The sequence below is a fragment of the Miscanthus floridulus genome, chromosome 12, assembly GCF_019320115.1.
Source record: "Miscanthus floridulus cultivar M001 chromosome 12, ASM1932011v1, whole genome shotgun sequence".
In the NCBI taxonomy this organism is placed as follows: domain Eukaryota; kingdom Viridiplantae; phylum Streptophyta; class Magnoliopsida; order Poales; family Poaceae; genus Miscanthus; species Miscanthus floridulus.
The window spans coordinates 21,874,941-21,893,646 of NC_089591.1; the positions used below are offsets into that span (position 1 = coordinate 21,874,941).

Consider the following 18,706-nt stretch of genomic DNA (forward strand, 5'->3'; position numbering starts at 1 on the left):
TCTTTCATAAGTTCTCTGCGAGTTCGATACGTAGCCAAATATCCATGCCCATGTAATTTGGATGATTTGATTTGTGTTGTTTCTTTGTAGCATGACTGGAAAATCATGTTCTCCTCAACAGTTGTAAGTGCTGGTCTATCAGGTTCTAATCCAATCTCACCAATTTTCATGGTTGCATTTTCCTAAATTAAATAACAGAACCTGTAAAGAGTTGCTTGACACTACCAGCAGCTATAAAAAAGGTTGATGAAACATTTACTTACATATACTGAAGCTGATACAGGATTTGACCATGCGCCATGTTTTGTGTGAGTGGTCCTCCAAAGAAGAAGATCGCTTGGCTCTTCGCCAGTTTCTTGGTCTCTCTAGGATGCCAAAAAATTCAGCACACAAGTATTGCATCATAGAAGGGAAACCATTTGCAACTGTTACACATCCAGTGGCGTTGCAAAATGATAAACACACAAACAGCGAGCAGCAAGAACACACACACAGCGAGCAGCAAGAACAAACAGGAGCCCAATGCCTCTATTGCTTGAGAAAAATTTAGACAAAAAAATCATCATCAGAATCTCCTCCCAGAGTACTAAATGGAGGGATGACACCGTCATTAATGTAAGTGTCATCTAGGTCTTCGTCTTCATCAAACAGGTCATCGTGCTCAGGTTCAGGCATGGCTGTTGCAATAGCATGCTCAATAACAGAAGCATCAACAGTAGCCCCATCAAGGCCAGACCTATTCCAAGCTGTGACATCTTCATTTTGTTGTTGAACATTCATATCTTCCATTCCTACAACAACTGAGTCCAGATCGAGCTCGCCCATATTGTCAATGCCTTCTGCTTCAGGCATGGCAAAGAGATTTCTAGGCTGCACTCTAAGGACAGTGCACCAATCTGGTTTCTTTATGTTTCTCGCATAAAAGACTTGCTCGGCTTGTGTGCTTAGGATGTAAGGTTCATCTGAATACCTAAACCGTGTGATATCAATATCGATGACCCCATATTTATCCTTATTGTACCCTCTCGATCTGCTACTACTAGCTGCAGGGACATCAAACCATACACAGTGGAACAACATGACTTCCTTGTCACCATGAAAATCAAGGCAAATGATTTTCTTCAGCACACCATACCAGCCCATGTTTCCTGTATTTGCATCGCCCTTCACGAATACACCACTATTTTGAGTAGTTAAGCAGTTCTCTATGGAAGAGACCCAAAAAAGGAAGCCATTTATGAAACACCTGTTGAACACACGAGCCCGAGGGTCTAGACCACGAGATAGATAATAAATCATGTCATCAATTTTCCCTTGTGCACGCAATGTGCTGATCTGCATTTAATCATTTTAAAAATATATTAGGGACTAATAAACCGACAAAGTGGCTAGCTATTATTACGGACTAATAAATTTACAAGAAGCATGTGGAAACTATAGAAATAAAATATGGATAAATATATTAGGGACGACTCACTTTACGCTCAAACCATGATACAAACTCCTCCTTGTGTCTTTTATCAACATGTCTTGAGCTAATTTTCTTCAGCTCATCCATATGCTCGCTATCCACAACAATTGAAAATACGTTCATTAGTTACATATATATTTTAAACATTCATGACCACCATAAAAAAACAATTTAAAATATAGCTTACTTTATCCATGGAGTGACCTCGTCACAGTTGGTTAATATGTAATGCCTCATCCTATGCATTTCAATATCAGAAACTATCTCGAGAGTACTTCCTTTCCTACTGTAGTCAAGGCTCCCAAATATAATTAGCCTAGATTGTGGTTCACTAGCAGCGGCGCTTTCATGATGCTCTGGACGATTAAGCTTGGTACTAATATTTTCAAAAAAACGAGAGCAAAATGTGAGGCACTCCTCAGATATATACCCCTCTGCAATTGAACCTTCAGGGCGCGCTTTGTTCTTCACATATCCTTTAAGAGTACGAAGGTACCTCTCAACTGGATACATCCATCTATAACAAACCGGGCCTCCAAGTCTAGCTTCGTCAGCAAGATGAACTGGTAAGTGCATCATAATATCAAAAAAAGCCGGTGGAAAAATCATCTCCAGCCGACAAAGGGTCTCCCTAATTGAAGTGATCAGTTTTTCAATTTCTGAAAACTCCAGCTCCTTTGAACACAGTGAGTTAAAGAACCTACTTAGCTCCATCAATGGGGTCACCACATCTTCAGGCAATATGTTGCGCACCACTAAAGGCAAAAGTTTTTGCAAGATTACGTGTAGGTCATGAGTTTTAAGTCCAGAAAGCTTGCAACCATTGACGTCCACACATCTCCGAATATTTGCGGCATAACCATCAGGGAACTTGACGCCATGTAAAAATTTGCACAAAATTTCCTTGTCATCCTTACCTAGAGAATACAGCGCTGGTGGCAAGGTGTACTTACCCTTTTCGAGCACTGGATGTTGATCTGGCCTTATACCAAAATGTTGCATATCAAGTCGAGCCTTCTCACTGTCCTTGCATTTACCTTGTAACTCCAACAAAGTCCCAAGTAAGCTCTCACATATGTTCTTCTCTATATGCATGACATCCAAATTATGTCGTACTAGCAATGATTTCCAGTAAGGAAGCTGAAAGAAAATACTCTTCTTCCTCCAGTTGTGCCACCTATTTTCTTCGTCACGTTGCTTCCTTTTCCTTGTATCCTTTCCAAAAGTCACTTGCTGGAAACTTTCATAGTCCCGCAGCACCTGGTCACCACTGAGCGGCACTGGAGCTTCCCTAGTTTCAGCCTTGTTATTGAAGCTCGTCTTGTTCCTTCACCACTTATGGTTCATGGGCAGAAATCGGCGATGTCCCAAGTAGCAATGCTTTGAGCCATGTTTTAACCACAAGTAATCAATATGCTTGTGACAATAAGGACAAGCAAACTTACCTTTTGTGCTCCAACCAGATAACATCGCATATGCGGGGAAATCATTAATTGTCCACAGCAGAATTGCATGTAGAGTAAAATTCTTCTTCTCCTTCTCATCCCATGTTAAAACTCCATTAACCCATAGATCATGTAGCTCATCGATCAGAGGTTGCAAATATACATCAATGTTCACTCCAGGAGATTTAGGCCCAGGTATCAACATCGACATCATCCAATAAGGTTGTTTCAAACACAGCCAAGGAGGCAGGTTATAAGGAATCAGTATCACGGGCCAACAAGTGTAATTAACATTCAACATCCCAAACGGATTGAAGCCATCAGATGCAAGTCCCAGTCTAACATTACGTGGATCACAATCAAACCACTTATACCTGTCATTCATGTGCTTCCACGCCAATGAGTCTGCTGGATGCCGCATTTTCCCATCACTAACCAATTCTTCCTTGTGCCACCGCATCAATGATGATGTTTCCTTTGACATATATAATCTTTGCAATCGAGGAGTAAGTGGAAAATACCTTAGAACTTTGCAAGGAGTGCGCTTCTTTGCTCCACCACTTCCGCTAGACTCGCCAATCTCATCAGAATTTGTGTCGTCTTTCTTCCACCTACTCTCACCACATGTTGGACACGTGTCCATATTAGCCAACGACCCACGAAATAACATGCAGTCATTCACACAAGCATCGATCTTAATGTATGTGAGGCCAAGGTCGTGGATAATCTTCTGTGCTTTCTTGATAGTGTCTGGGATACAATGTCCTGGGGGGAGCGTATCTCTCCATAGGCTAAGTGTTTGCTCTGCGTTCTCCTTACTCCATCCACCCATGCACTTAAGCTGAAAGAGCTTGACCAAGAATGATATCTTGGTAAGCTGTGAGCCTGGCCACAACTCTTGTTGCGCATCTTTCAACAAATCAAAGAATTTCTTTGCACTCTCACAAGGCTCTTCATTGGTATTGCCACTGGTCGCACCCCTAATTAATGCGGACAACAAATTGTTGGCGGATGATGCATCATCTGGTGGGCCTACATTCAGATCCCTATCATCATTCAAAAATATGCCAGCGTTACCTTTCCCTTTGACAAAGTTCTCATCAAACCCTTTAATTAGCAAGTCCATTTGAACCTCGGATTTTGTTTTGTACACAACTCCACGACACCTTGAACATGGACACGGTGCAGTTTCTGATGCATAGGTGCCTTCAAAAATAGTATCAATAAATTTCTCGAGTCCTGCTTGCCACTCATCGGTTGACCGAGACAACAGCATCCAACTCCAATCATCATCATGTGCCATTAATTATATCTTCCAAATGTCACAAGGCTTTCCTGCAGCACGTTAATTGAAGGGATCACGACATTATAAACTATATCAGAGATAGGGAAAAGGCAATGATGAAAGATCTTGCAATAATGCATGCATACAGGCCCGGTCCTGTCAATCTGATGACCTAGAGCGAAGCTTAAAAAAATGAGCCCTTTACTATATTACTATATAATACAAAAAATAAACTTTAATGCATCGAAAGGGAATTTTTATCAAACAAATTACAAATATTATCTTAAAAAAGGAACATGAAAAAATATGTTGTACTAGATTCAACATTAAAATCACAATTCAATAAATTACCTAGTTGAGAACTTGATATAATGATTATCCCCTAATAAATAGTCTCAACTCTCGTAACACAATGCCCTAACTACACGTATGCACTCTGAAGAATAAAAATTGGAGGTAAAGATAATTGAATATTGATTAAATATATAATTGCCATAGATGATACATCAAGATTAACAAAGGAACTTGGGAGCAATTTGTCAAACAAAGATTGAACTAGAGCACCTGATTGATGTGTGAACTCGACGACTCGCTTCGACGTACTCGTCACTCGCGTCGACGTACTCCTGTAGACGTGGCTTTCGGCTAAGTGTCTAGCTGTCGATAAGGTCGCGTAGAGCGGTGAGGACACGAGCAACCCAGCGGCACCGGCGACAGGGACACCAGCGGCTGCAGGGAGAAGCCACGCGCGACGACGCCTGGGGACAGAGCCAGCTGCGACGACGCCTTGGAAAGAGAAAGCCACGATGCCTACACGAAAGTCGATCGTGCACATATACGTATACTACTATATACCAGATCCGATCCTCTTTCAATACAAAACGGGTTCTACGTTATTTTGTATTTTGTATATGTTCCTTTGACTACCAATGACACAAACATAAATATGGTGTAGTGGTAAGCACGTCTTCAGGACTCTAAAGTCCCAGGTTCGAATCCTGGTGGTGATTTTTTATTTAATTTTTTTTTACTTAACCATTGTGCTGGACGTCTCTGTATCCTCCTCCTCCGCTTCATTTCGATCATGGAGGGATATACAGCTTGCAAGTACCGATCCGATCTTGAGCGCGGAGCATGTCGGCAAACTCGATCTTTGCGTGTGCCGCATGATATGGATTGGCAGATTTGCCAAGGAAAATAAAGCATATACGTATACATGCGTCGGATAAAGAGAATTTGTCCTACCTTCTTTGCTTCTTGTTGCCGTACGTATATACAGTCTGACGACAAGCAAAAGCAACCCATCAAAACAACCAATCAAATAACGACCCCATACATCTTCATTCTTTTATTTTTTTTTAATTGAGAGAAAAAAGGGAAAGGCTAGCGTCCGGACGTCTGCACAGGCGCTAGCATCCAGACGATCGCGTGTCCCGTGTTTGCTCCGTGTCCCACACCCACTTCCGTGGAGCCCGGCCGCGGCGTATGCAGGTAACCAAACGCGCCCTTAGGTATTGCAACGATTTAGTCTTCAGTTGCTATATGTAGAATCTTTTTGCAACACAAGAGACTATCTCGCACGCCAAGGAAGGACCGGATGGTGCTCGCTCTCCTTATCTCGTCGATGATCAGGAAGGAACTAGGGCACCAATATGCCGTAGTCGCTGCAGGGAATTCAAGGGCCGTGACGACTACAGCCGTAGGGAAGGGGCGCCGCGACGACAAAGGCTTCAGGGAGGCCTTGACACGCTAGCTGCTAGTGCTGGCTGTGGGGGATAAAGGGGGGGGCGGTGGGGGGGGGGGCTCCACCACGTTCTTTGCAAGGAGACAACGCGTGGGGAAGAAGAGAGGCCGCGGGAGAGAAGGAGCCGCGACAGGAGCTACAAGCCGCGACCTCTACGTGATATGTAAATTTAGATTAGATCATTTTTCCAATATAACTGCTCAACATTAATTAATATAGGGAACTATCACTATTACTAACACAAACATAGACGTAGCCTAGTGGTGGGATCGTAATTTCAAGACCAAGAGGTCTCAGGTTCGAAACCCATATTGTTGTCATTTTTTTTAAAAAAAAATTATGCAACCATTAAAGTGGAAAGGCTTAGGTATTGCAACAATGTAATTTTTCGTTGCTATATTATAACCTTTTGGCAATGAACGAAACTGCTACATACAACGAAACCATAATCGTTGCAACCTTAGTGATTGCAACGAACTATTTTTTTCGTTGCTATATGTACCAATTTTTTGCAACGCAAGCGACTATTAAATACAACGGAACATATTCGTGGCGATATAGATGGGCTATTGCAACCATAAAGTAAAGAGTTGCAATATCACCTTAGTATTGCAACGAAAATAAACTTGCCCGCAACACAAATCAAATCGTGGCAACATTAATCACTTATTGCAACCGTTCAATAATTTGTTGTGATAACACTTACTTTTTGCAACGATCTCCACACTTATGGCCACAAAACAATCTTCATGGCAAAAAACCAATCTATCGCAACCAAAAGTGAAAATCGTTGTGATAACAACGCTTGTTGCAACGAAACCAAGTTGTTGCGACAAAAAAGCGTGGTATAAGGGTCAAAAGTTAGTAGTGACCGCCCCACGTCGGAGCACTCCCCACGCTGTCCACTGCTAGACGTCAGAGCACCGCCGAGGCCTTTAGGAGCACATGCGGACAGCTGCTTTCCCACCCCTACGGTGAGTGCGTGGCTCACTGCCCGCTAAGTGTTTGATGAAATACCCCACGGTTGTTGTCTTCCCATTAGCAGCCGATTCCTATTCGATTGAGTTACATTCTGTTTCTCCTTGGTTTAGCTATAGGTAGAGTGTCAATTGATGGATTCTTGTCAATTCTGTACATGTATAATCGCTATAGGTAGAGTGTCAATTGATTTTGATGGAATGTATAGCATGGTTAAAAAAAGGCATCTATAGATGTTTGTTCCAGAAAAAAAAATTAAAAACAACTTTTAAATTTGGCTCGGCAGCAGCAGCCAGTATGATTACTAAACCACATTGATCTCTAAATAATAGACAGTCCAATTATTGAGGTTATTTTTTTATCATGTCAAAGATAAAGAACATTAAATAGATTTAGTTTGGCCATATAACTTGAATAATAACTCTTGTTCAGTGAGTTACCATTACCACTTACGACATGTCTAATTTACTTAAATGTATAGGCAACTATGGCATGGTATGTAGTGCATGTTGGTCACATGCCTAGGATTTATCGAACCTGGGAAGATTGCTATGCTCAAGTCAATCGCTACACATGGCATGGAAGACCTAAAAAAGAGATTGATTGCTGTTTTCAACGAATTCACGATGAAGAAGAAAACCCACATACTTGTAGCCTACAACTACGAGTATGTGTTCTTGGCTTTTAATTTTATGCTTCTTTTTTTGTTAAGATTATTTGATAATTAGGATTTTGTGATTGCAGCAACCATTTCGTCTTCATTTGTGTTAATCTTGCTAAAAATCTGCTCGAGGTGTGGGACTCGAAGAAAAAACCATTTCATTATCTCGATGCATCGGTGGCAGTGCTGAATTAGAAAGTGATCCTAATAACTATTATTTTCTAATCACACATACCGCTTTCTAATGTTTCTCCTTTTAATGTTGCTCAGTGTCCGAAGAAGATATATTGGTGGGACGCTGGTCCCATTCAAGGTTGTCGAAATGGAGGGGAAGTACCTATCACAGCCGGTGGGAAACAATGAATGCGGGTTTTATGTAATGTGGGCAATGCTTCGCTACATTGGCGGAAAATCGGAAGAAGCCGATAAGTTGGTGTGTATAATCCCCATTTCATTTATGTCTGTTAATAATTCAACAAAATGATTTACTGTTCCTCTTTGGATATCATGTTTTTTGAACGACGGCGCAAGAAATATAAGCACGAAAGGCTGCTAGACATGGAGATCGTCGCACTACAATCGGAGCTGGCAAAATTCATCTTAGCCGAAGGTATTGGACAAAGATGGAGTATTTTCCATTGCATCATCCGTGAAGTACAAAGGACCCAATATGGCCTAGAGCGGCTCGCCAAATTATTGTAAGAAGTTCAAGAAGCATGTGTGAAGTGCATAATCCGTGAAGTACAAGGACCAATATGTGTGAAGCCCATATATCCCATTTAAAGAGTTTTAAAATTCAAATTATATTCAGTTTTTTATCATGCCAACATCATGAAACCAAAAACCACTATAAATTTGAACCAAGGTTTAATTGAAAAGTTGGTAGTTATAATAGTTGACAGGCTTTTCAAAAGGGAGAACTGTTTCGTAGTAGCTACATTGATTGTTGAAAATTGTGTTCAGACAATAGTTGAGGGTTGTAAGTTGAACTTTTCTCTAATAATGTCCATGTATGTAACAAATTAAAGTAGATTGCGCATCACAACAACTATACAAATAGAAGCAGGTTAGCAAACTGACCTAGTATTCATGATGAATTTTGTTAAGGATTCATGTGCTTGTTTACTGCAGAGCTTCTGAACCATGACGACAAACATTATGTTTAAGAGTTCTGTGGGTTCTACTTTATTATGAATATTATTTGTTTCCAATTAAGTATAAATTATTGTTTACCATGCAATAATAGCAAGGTTTATATATACTGTGTACGTACTTGACACTAGTAGAGAAACTAGCTGTACTCCTGATTCGCAACCCCCTTCAGTCCCTGGTTTTAGAACCGGGAGCACGAATCCGGGACTAAAGGGCCCCTCCTTTAGTCCCGGTTTCGCGCCCGGGACTAAAGGTTCCACCTTTAGTCCCGGATGATAATACCAACCGGGGCTAAAGAGGCCTCTCAGGCCTGACCATGTAGACCTGACCCTTTAGTCCCGGTTGATAATACTAACCGGGACTAAAGGTTTTTTTTTCTTTTTTTTGTTTTTATTTCTATTTTCCTTTTTTTTCTATTTTCACGCTTCTACTAGGTTTTTTTTGTTTCTATTTCTATTTTCCTTTTTTTCTATTTTCACGTTGCTACCAGTTTTTTTTGTTTCTATTTCTATTTTCCTTTTTTTCTATTTTCACGCTGCTACCAAACTAAAGGTTTTCTTTTTTTGTTTCTATTTCTATTTTCTTTTTTTCTATTTTTAATTGATGATTCATTTTGGTTTTTGAATACGCATTCTACGCTGCTAGAATATACGTACGTTTATAATGTTCAACATTTTGTATAAACTATAGTATGAAGGACCTTAGTCAAGGATGAGCGGTACAATCCTATAGAGCAGATCCTGTTCAAGTTCATGCTGCATGGTTCGATAGCTGAGCTTTTAAGTTAGCTTTCACTCTTCTGAGCAAGCGAGGTGGTGCTAATAGGTGGGACTGGCCAGCAATTCCAGCATATTGCATACTGGGCCGCTCCATTATGGTATATGCTCTCTCCTATATGTGGGCTTTAGGTCGAGCCGGCCCACCTTTAGTCCCGGCTCGTAATACCAGCCGGGACTAATTGATTTGGTCGTGTTCAAATCAATTGATTTCCTACGTACAATACCAGTCCTCGATGGTCAGCCGGGACTAATTGATTTCCTACGTACTAGTGTAGCAGCTAGCTAGCAGTCCTCGATGCTCAGCTGGGATCAGCCGGGACTAATTGATTTCCTACGTACTAGTGTAGCAGCTAGCTAGCAGTCCTCGATGGTCACCCGGGATCAGCCGGGACTAATTGATTTCCTTCGTACTAGTGTAGCAGCTAGCTAGCAGAGAGACCGACTGTTTTGTTGGCTTACATGTACTGACGGTAAACGCCCGGGACTAAAGGTCCTTTAATCCCGGCTCGTAATATCAGCCGGAACTAATTGATTTGGTCGTGTTCAAATCAATTGATTTCCTACGTACAATACCAGTCCTCGATGGTCAGCCGGGACTTATTGATTTCCAACGTACTAGTGTAGCAGCTAGCTAGCTAGCTAATGTAGCAGCTACTCCTACGTACTAGTGTCTCGATCGACTCGCTCCCGTACACATACGCCCAGCTCGCTCCCGGATGGACGCGGGAAAGAACATACACACGTACTAGTTAATAATAATACTCGCTCTGAGCCGTCACGTGGCCGGCACTCCACAGAGCTCAATCGGTTGGAGACCTTTAGTCCCGGTTGGAGACAGCAACCGGGACTAAAGGTCCCTTTCTAATCTCGGACGGAGCCTCCAGCCGGAAGTAGTCTTTTACTTTCGGTTGGAGGGACCAGCCAGAGTAAAAGTTAACCTTTAGTCCCGTTTGGTAGCTTCAATCGGGACTAAAAGTCCCCTGCAATAAAAGCCTGCCACAGTAGCCGTTGGGCAGGACCTTTAGTCCCGGTTGGAGCTACCAACCGGTACTAAAGGTTTCTCTAGTCCCGGGTGCGAAAAATACCGGGACTAAAGCCAAATTTCGAAGTGGATCAAAAGTCGTTTCTCTACTAGTGTGAAGAATTTAAATATAAAACTTATTCAATCTTTTTTGTGAGAGTTGAAATGTATTAATAACTAACACTATTTTATATTGTTGTAAATGGATGCGATATAGTTCTATTATTGGATGCAAACATGGCTTCAGCATAATAGGCAGTAGTATACATGTCCCAGTTGACTTCTTCGAAATAAATCTTTTATTTTAGTATTCTCCATGTTTTCGGGTAAACATTCTGAAAAGCAATAGTTTGGGATGGAGGGAGTAACATTTATTTGGCGGCAGACAACCTAGGACACCACGCAAGAGGCGGCCACACGAGCTCGCGCTGCGCCATGCAAATCACACGTATGTACTCGATTATACCAATCACAAACATACAATACATGCGTACGTACGCTGATACGGCGGCGGCAGGCAGACCTCCCAGCACCGGTCCGACGAGCTAGTGTGGGTGAAGGCACAGCCGCAGCAAGCTAGCGTCGCCACGAAGACCATCATCAGGATGGGGCGGCGTCGCATACCTCGAAGACGTTGCGGGTCTTGACGACGACGTCGTACATGTGGACGAGCTTGAGGCGGGCGAAGTCTCGGGGCACGGTGATGAGGTGCACGGTGGAGCGCTGGTGGAACTGGAGCAGGCAGGGGTCGTAAAGGTAGCGCTCCCAGCCGAGATCGCGGAGCCGCCGCTCCAGCACATCGTACGACGTCACAACCTCCCCGCTGGGCACGTGCACCAGCACCTTGTTCGGCCGCGACCCGCCGGCGCCGGCGCCGCTGGGCGGGTCGCTGTCCGCACGCCGCACGATCCCGTCCTCGAACACCCAAACTCCCGACATCGTTTGTTGCTTGCTACAGGAGCTGGATACTGTAGGATATTATTCGGTATGCAAGGAGCAGCAGGATGAGGCAGAGGTATATATACTGCGGAAAAGAGGGGAAGATGCTGACGTGAGCGGAGGGAACTGGGCCCACTGCTCGCCCACCGGTTCCATCGGCTAAGGTGGGTCCCGCCGGCTCACCATTCTCCATTGGAAGGAGTTGATGTGGGCCCGTCGAATCGTTGGAAGCTTCCGAGCGAAGGCTGCCTCTGCGCCGTTGGATTCAGGAACAAGAGCCCCGATTTTAAGATTCCGATCCTTTCCCTACTCAAAGCACGGGATAATCTGAGCCGTCAGGATGTGTTATCAAGATGGTGACAGTTACCTGTGTGAGTATTCTTCAGCTCATGGTAAAGTAGTGCGGGACTCTTATCATGACCCCAAACACTACTGAAAACGAGATCTTTGCCAAGTACAACTGTTTGGTCGAGTGTCAAAAATCGGACACTCAATAAAAACCTTATTTACCGAGTGCCGTACTCGGCAAAGAATTGCACTCGACAAAGAGCTCTTTGCCAAGTGCCGGGCACTCGACAAAAAAGACTCTCGGCAAAGGACTTCTTTGCCGAGTGCCACGCTCTCGGCAAAAGCGCGGCACTCGGCATAGGTTGCCCCGCGTAACGGTGTTCGGCCACATCCTTCTTTGCCGAGTGCCTGTTGTTAGGCACTCGGCAAAGAAGGTTTTTTTTAAAAAAATTCTTTGGCGAGTGTCCCAGATCTGCCACTCGGCAAAGATTTTTTTTTGGAAAATACTTTGCCGAGTGCCCCTGACACAACGCTCGGCAAATATTTTTTTTTCAAAATGTCTTTGCCGAGTGCCCCTGTGAAGGCACTCAGCAAAGAGGAAATTTTTAAAAAAAAATTCAAAACCCTCTTTGCCGAGTGCCTTATTCTTAGGCACTCGGCAAAGACCCCCTTTGCCGAGTGCCATGTCCCAGCACTCGGCAAAGTTTTTTTTGTTTTTGGCCTTCAAATTTTTTGTGCAGCCCTTTTAAAGTACCAGGAACTCCTAGTTAGAATTTGGGGATTTTTTGTGGTTTTTTCATATATTTAGTTACTTTATTTCGTTTATTTGAATTTTTTTAAAAAATATAAATTTGAACTGCACATGGTACTGAATAATGGAATTTAATGATTCAAAAAATGATAGTCATGTTACTGAGTGTAGTGTGAGGCCGTATCCAGGAACGGACCCGAAATTTCGGACATCTTGTTCACAAAACATGACCGTGAACTTGCGTGCGAAGTATTTTTAAATTCTATAAAAAGCAAACAAAGTCCGAAAATCATGAAACTTGTTGAGATGTCGTGATATCGTATGTGGAGGCTATGATAAAAATTTGAGAAGGTTTGGTGCACATTGTCACGTACGATGCTTACAAACCAAAACATCTCCACATGTGTACGATATCACGACATCTCAACAAGTTTCATGATTTTCGGACTTCGTTTGCTTTTTATAGAATTTAAAAACACTTGGCACGCAAGTTTGCGGTCATGTTTCGTAAACAAGATATCCGAAATTTTGGGTCCGTTCCTAGATACGGCCTCACACTACACTTAGTAACATGACTATCATTTTTTGAATCATTAAATTCTATTATTCGTACCACGTGCAGTTCAAATTTATATTTTTCAAAAAAATTCAAGTAAACGAAATAAAGTAACTAGATATATCAAAAAGCCACAAAAAATCTACAAATTCTAACTAGGAGTTCCTGGTACTTCAAAAGGGCTGCACAAAAAAATTGGAGGCCAAAAAAAAACTTTGTTGAGTGCCGAAGTATGGCACTCGGTAAAGGGGGTCTTTGCCAAGTGCCAAGAATAAGACACTCGGCAAAGAGGGTTTTAAATTTTTTAAAAAAAATTCCTCTTTGCCGAGTGCCTTCACAGGGGACACTCGGCAAAGACATTTCGAAAAAAAAATCTTTGTCGAGTACCGTGTCAGAGGCACTCGGCAAAGTATTTTCCAAAAAAAACTTTGTCGAGTGCCAGATCTGGGACACTCGGCAAAGAATCTTTTTAAACAAAACCTTCTTTGCTGAGTGCTAGGCCAGATGACACTCGGCAAAGAGAGGTTAAAAAATTAAAAAGCCTTTGCTGAGTGCTCGATCAGGGCACTCGGCAAAGGGGCGATTTAACCCCTAGGCCGGCCACACACCCCGCACACACGACACACACATGCGCCACCGCCCGCTCGACCGCGCCACCACTGCCTGCTCACCCGCGTCGCCGCCGCCTGCGCCGCCCCCGCGCCAGCGCTACCCACGCACCCGCGTGCACATGCCGCCCGCGCACCCACTCGCCCGCACCGCCTGTGTCGCCCGGCCACCCACGCGTCCCGCACCCTGCCCCCTGACCGTGCCCTGCCCCTGGTCGCGCCCTGTGGACCGCCCGTCCCCGATGCCACCCGTGCCCGACTCCGGTGACCCTGACTCCTGACCCCGACGCCGCCCACCCCTACCCCCGGCGCCCATCAGGTATGCCTTCTCTCTTGTTGTTGTCGTGGTAGTGATAGTTGTAGTAGTATTAGTTGTACTAGTAGTGCTAGTGGTAGTAGTAGTATTAGAAGTAGTGGTAGTAGTAGTACAACTAGTGGTAGTAGTAGGTAGTAGTAGTAGAATTAGTGGAAGTAGTAGTAGAAGTAGTGGTAGTAGTAGTAGTAGTAGAACTAGTGGTAGTAGTTGTAGCAATAGTGGTAGTAGTAGTAGTAGAACTAGTGGTAGTAGTAGTAGCAATAGTGGAAGTAGTAGTAGAAGTAGTGGTACTACTTGGATATATTCTTCTGCATGGATTGATATCCAAACTACATGGCTTCTCTTGAGACATATGTGCTTTTCGGCCAACATGCCGTTGTTTTTTGTAGGTTTTGGAAACCTCACCGTGCAGGGGAGGTTCTACCGAATTTTTTTTAAATGACAGTATTTTGTTCCATTTTTGTAGAGAAGAGCCCGTCGGAGCCGAGTCGGAGTTCCTGTCGCCGTGCCAGTCTGCTTGCACCGTGTCGCCTCGCCACTGCACCGACCCACCATGGCCCCGCTAGCCTGACTCCGCCACCACCCTAGGTATAACCCCTCTTTCCGTATCATGGTCGTAGATCGCGTAACCCAGTTAGGTGTCTCCCGTTCGAAAGAGATATGGTTGGAGGTATGCAGATCTTTGCATATCTATGACCGTATCTGTTTCGGATTGTCCATGTTTTTTGGACAGCCCGCGGATGCGTAGATGGGTTAGTTTCCATGGTCTGCTCTGGTCTGAGACAAAGTTTTGGCATCACCTCCCTGTTGTTCTTCGGATACGCACTCTTCTTTGGTAGGACGTGTATCTGGAGAATAGCGGGGAGGTGCTGCCGAAATTCTATCTCGGATAGGAGTAGAGCATGGAAACTAACCTCATCTATGCATCCATGGGTGGGATTAGGACCTATCCTTAGCTATTAGATAGTAGGAACACCATGTAGATGCAATTGATGGTTACATTACTCGCTGATACATATGTTAGAGGATGGATGACCATCAGTGGATGTACACGGGCTAGAGAAGTCAGAGTGATTACACCACAGAATGGATCAACAAGACCGATGCTTTCTTGAACAGTGCATTTGGCAAGGCTGCTAAAGGACATTGCCTAGTTTTGTGTCCCTGCAGCAAATGTGGAAACAACAGAAGGGTAAACAAGGTGGAAATGAGTAAACATCTTATGAAGAATGGATTTATGCCGAACTACACCTGGTGGGTCCACCATGGTGAAGCCCATCGTATGAGAGAGGAGGTGGTGAGACCACAAGTGGAGGCTTTTGATGCTGATGCCGGGGTTGCAGACATGTTAGATGACTTTCACCAAGGACAGTTCGACGAGGGACGTGAGAAGGAGGAGATGGAGGCAGCCACATAGGCGTTCTATGACATGATGGAGTCAGCATAGAAACCCCTTCATGATTGGTCAACGGTGTGTTAACAAGATGCCATTAGACGCTTAATGGGGTTGAAGTCTAAGTTAAACTTGAGTGGACCTGGCTTCGATAAGATATTGGCCGTGATTGGCACCCTGCTTCCGGAGGGCCACATTCTGCCAAAGACCATGTATGAGTCATAGAAACTCCTTTATGCACTTAAGATGCCGTATGAGCAGATACATGCTTGTCTAAAGGGGTGCATCCTATTTAGGAAAGAACACAAGCATGCAAAGTTCTATCTAAAGTGTAAATCCTCTAGGTACCTAGAGGTAGACTCTGATGATGGCCAGAAAAGGCAACTTATGATCCCCGAGAAAATCCTACGGTACCTTCTGTTCCTACTGAGGATCCAACGGCTATACATGACCGCAGAATCCGTGAAACAGATGACATGGCACAAAAATGGTAAACGGTACAATTCTAACAAGATGGTACATCCATCCGATGGTGAAGCTTAGATCCGCTTTAATGACAAACATCATGACAAAGCAGATGAGGCTCATAATGTACATGTCGTGCTAGCAACAGATGGGTTCAATCCTTATGGAATGATGGCTGCCCCATACACATGTTGGCCTATCTTTGTTATCCCCCTTAATCTCCCCCTGGTGTCTCCTTTCAATGACATAACGTATTCTTGTAGTTGATAATTCCTAGACACCCAGGGAGTAATATGGGTGTGTTCATGGAGCCCGTGTTTGATGAATTGGTCCGTGCTTGGGACGAAGGGGTATGGATATACGATCGAGCTACAAAGACAACCTTCAAAATGCACGTTTAGTACCACTACTCCCTACATGACTTCTGGCGTATGGGATATTCTGCGCTTGATGTGTTCATGGGAAGTTCCCATGCCCAATATGCAAGGAAGGTGTGAGGTTCATTTGGTTGCAGAAGGGTGGCAAGTATTCGTCGTTCGACAGACAACGTCAATTCCTACCTCTTGACCATCCATTCAGATAAGACATCAAGAACTTTATGAAAGGTGTCAAAGTGATAAACCCTGCACCATGGATGATGACTGGTGTCGAGGTTCATGCTCAGATAGATGCTCTCGTGCGCAATGAAGAAGGTGGTTTTGTGGGATATGGTGAGCAACATATGTGGACTCATATCTCGGGCATGACGAGGCTCCCATATTTCGATGACCTTCTTCTGCCACATAACATTGATGTAATGCACACTAAAAAGAATGTCGCCGAGGCACTTTGGGCAACAATCATGGACACTGAAAAGTCTAAGGACAACCCTAAGGCTAGAGTGGACCTGGCAACATTGTGCGATAGACCAAATCAAGAGATGCAGCCTCCTAGTCGTGGCAATACCTAGAAAAGGCCTAAGGCCAATTTTGTCTTGAAAAAGGACCAAAGGAGGGAAGTACTTGAATGGATCTAGATGCTAATGTTCCCTGATGGGTATGCAGTGAATCTAAAGAGGGGAGTGAACTTAGGCACTCTGCGAGTCAACGGGATGAAGAGTCATGACTACCACATATGGATTTAGTGGCTTCTTCTGGTGATGGTTTGAGGCTATGTCCTGGAGCATGTCTGGCAAGTGCTGGTAGAGTTGAGCTACTTATTCCACCAGCTTTGTGCCAAGGAGCTCTCTCAGACTGTGATTGATGACTTGGAAAAAGCGGCACCCGTGTTGCTCTGTAAGTTGGAGAAGATCTTTCCACCCGGCTTCTTCTTACCGATGTAGCATTTGATTGTGCACCTCCTGTATGAGGGATGGATGGGGGGCCCATGCAAAACCGTTGGTGCTATCCAATCAAGAGATGTCCAAAGACTCTTCGCAAAAAATGTAGAAATAAAGCCAAAATTGAGGCTTCTATTGCAGAGGCATACATTCTAGAAGAGGTGTCGAACTTCATAGAGAAATACTACACTGAGAAACTTCCTAGCGTTTATAATCCACCCCCTCATTACAATGCTGGTGAAAATGAATCGAACCTCAGCCTTTTTCAAGGGCAACTCGGAAGCGCAAGTGCATCGACCACTAAGCAATTGAAAATGAAGAGTGGCGTAGTATCATGCTATATGTGTTGACCAACCTTGTCGAGGTGAAGCCGTTCATTGGGTAAGTTCTGAATGAACTTGCTTTATTTCGCTGTATGTCCTTGTTTCTTCGTCCATCCCCCTTGTTTCTCGTTGGTATAGGGAATTTCTTCGTCAATCCTGGCATGGATCAAGGCAACCTACCCCTGCAAGAAAATGATACCCTTCTTTCATAGGGTGCGGGACTAGGGAGCCCCGATTTTATTTGTTGGTTCAAACAGAAAGCCCAAACTAATGCGCCTATAAGTGACGAGCTGAGACAGGTTGTAAATGGCTATGCCGTTAGGGTCAAGTCATTTACCGGTTATGACGTGAATGGATATCGTTTTCACACAGCAAGCTACGAGCAGAGTCGGCCTAATCGAAAAACCACAAACAGCGGAGTTGTTACGCCCGACACTGATGGACTCGACTATTATGGAAGAATTGAAGAAATCTACGAACTATCATTCTATGGTTCCAAACCTCTTACTCCTGTCATATTCAAATGCCATTGGTTTCATCCTGGAGTAACGAGATGGACGCCTAAGCTTGGGCTAGTTGAGATTCGATAGGATTCCATCTATCCAGGAAAAGATGTCTACGTTATGGCTCAACAGGCCATCCAGGTTTATTATACGTCATACACGTGTAAAGACGCCGAGCATCTTAAGGGTTTTTCTATTGTGCACAAGGTATCGCCACACAGTAAACTATCTGTCCCAAACGATGAAGATTACAACTTCAACCCAAACACATATGATGAAGAGTTCTATCAAGAAGAGGGCCTACAAGGGAGGTTTGACATAGACTTAACTGAAGAGATAGGAATGGAAGTAGACAATGAAAGTGATAATGACGAGGACGCTGGAGACGAGGTGCGAAATCTGAAGGACATACAAATGCTTGAGCGATTACGTTTAGGCAATGATAATGAAGACAATATTCCTCCTTCGGATAGTGTTGATGAGTTGGACAATGTTGATAGTGACGATGAGACCTATGATCCAGATAATCTCAATCATGAAGATTATTTCTAATACATGTTATACTATGTTTTTTGTAATTATGTTTTGCTCATTTTTGCAAATATTTATAATACATGTATTACTATGTTTTTTGTAATTATGTTTTGTTCATTTTTGTACCTATTTCTAATTACGTCTTGTTTTTCTTTTTTATTGCAGGTGATTGAACA

The 18,706-nt window shown here is 43.6% G+C and overlaps 1 protein-coding gene and 1 pseudogene across 1 annotated transcript; both read right to left on the bottom strand.

Moving 5' to 3' along the window:
* Nucleotides 1-546: 546 nt before the first annotated feature.
* LOC136495612 (uncharacterized) lies at nt 547-4,042 on the bottom strand. The gene is made up of 4 exons (XM_066491497.1): nt 2,917-4,042; nt 1,659-2,556; nt 1,478-1,565; nt 547-1,335 (listed from the first exon to the last, which is right to left on the bottom strand). Exons 1-4 carry the CDS (start codon nt 4,040-4,042, stop codon nt 547-549), a joined length of 2,901 nt encoding a protein of 966 aa, XP_066347594.1.
* Nucleotides 4,043-10,866: 6,824 nt separating this feature from the next.
* Nucleotides 10,867-11,668, bottom strand: LOC136495191 (flowering-promoting factor 1-like protein 4; annotated as a pseudogene).
* Between the last annotated feature and the right edge of the window lie 7,038 nt (nt 11,669-18,706).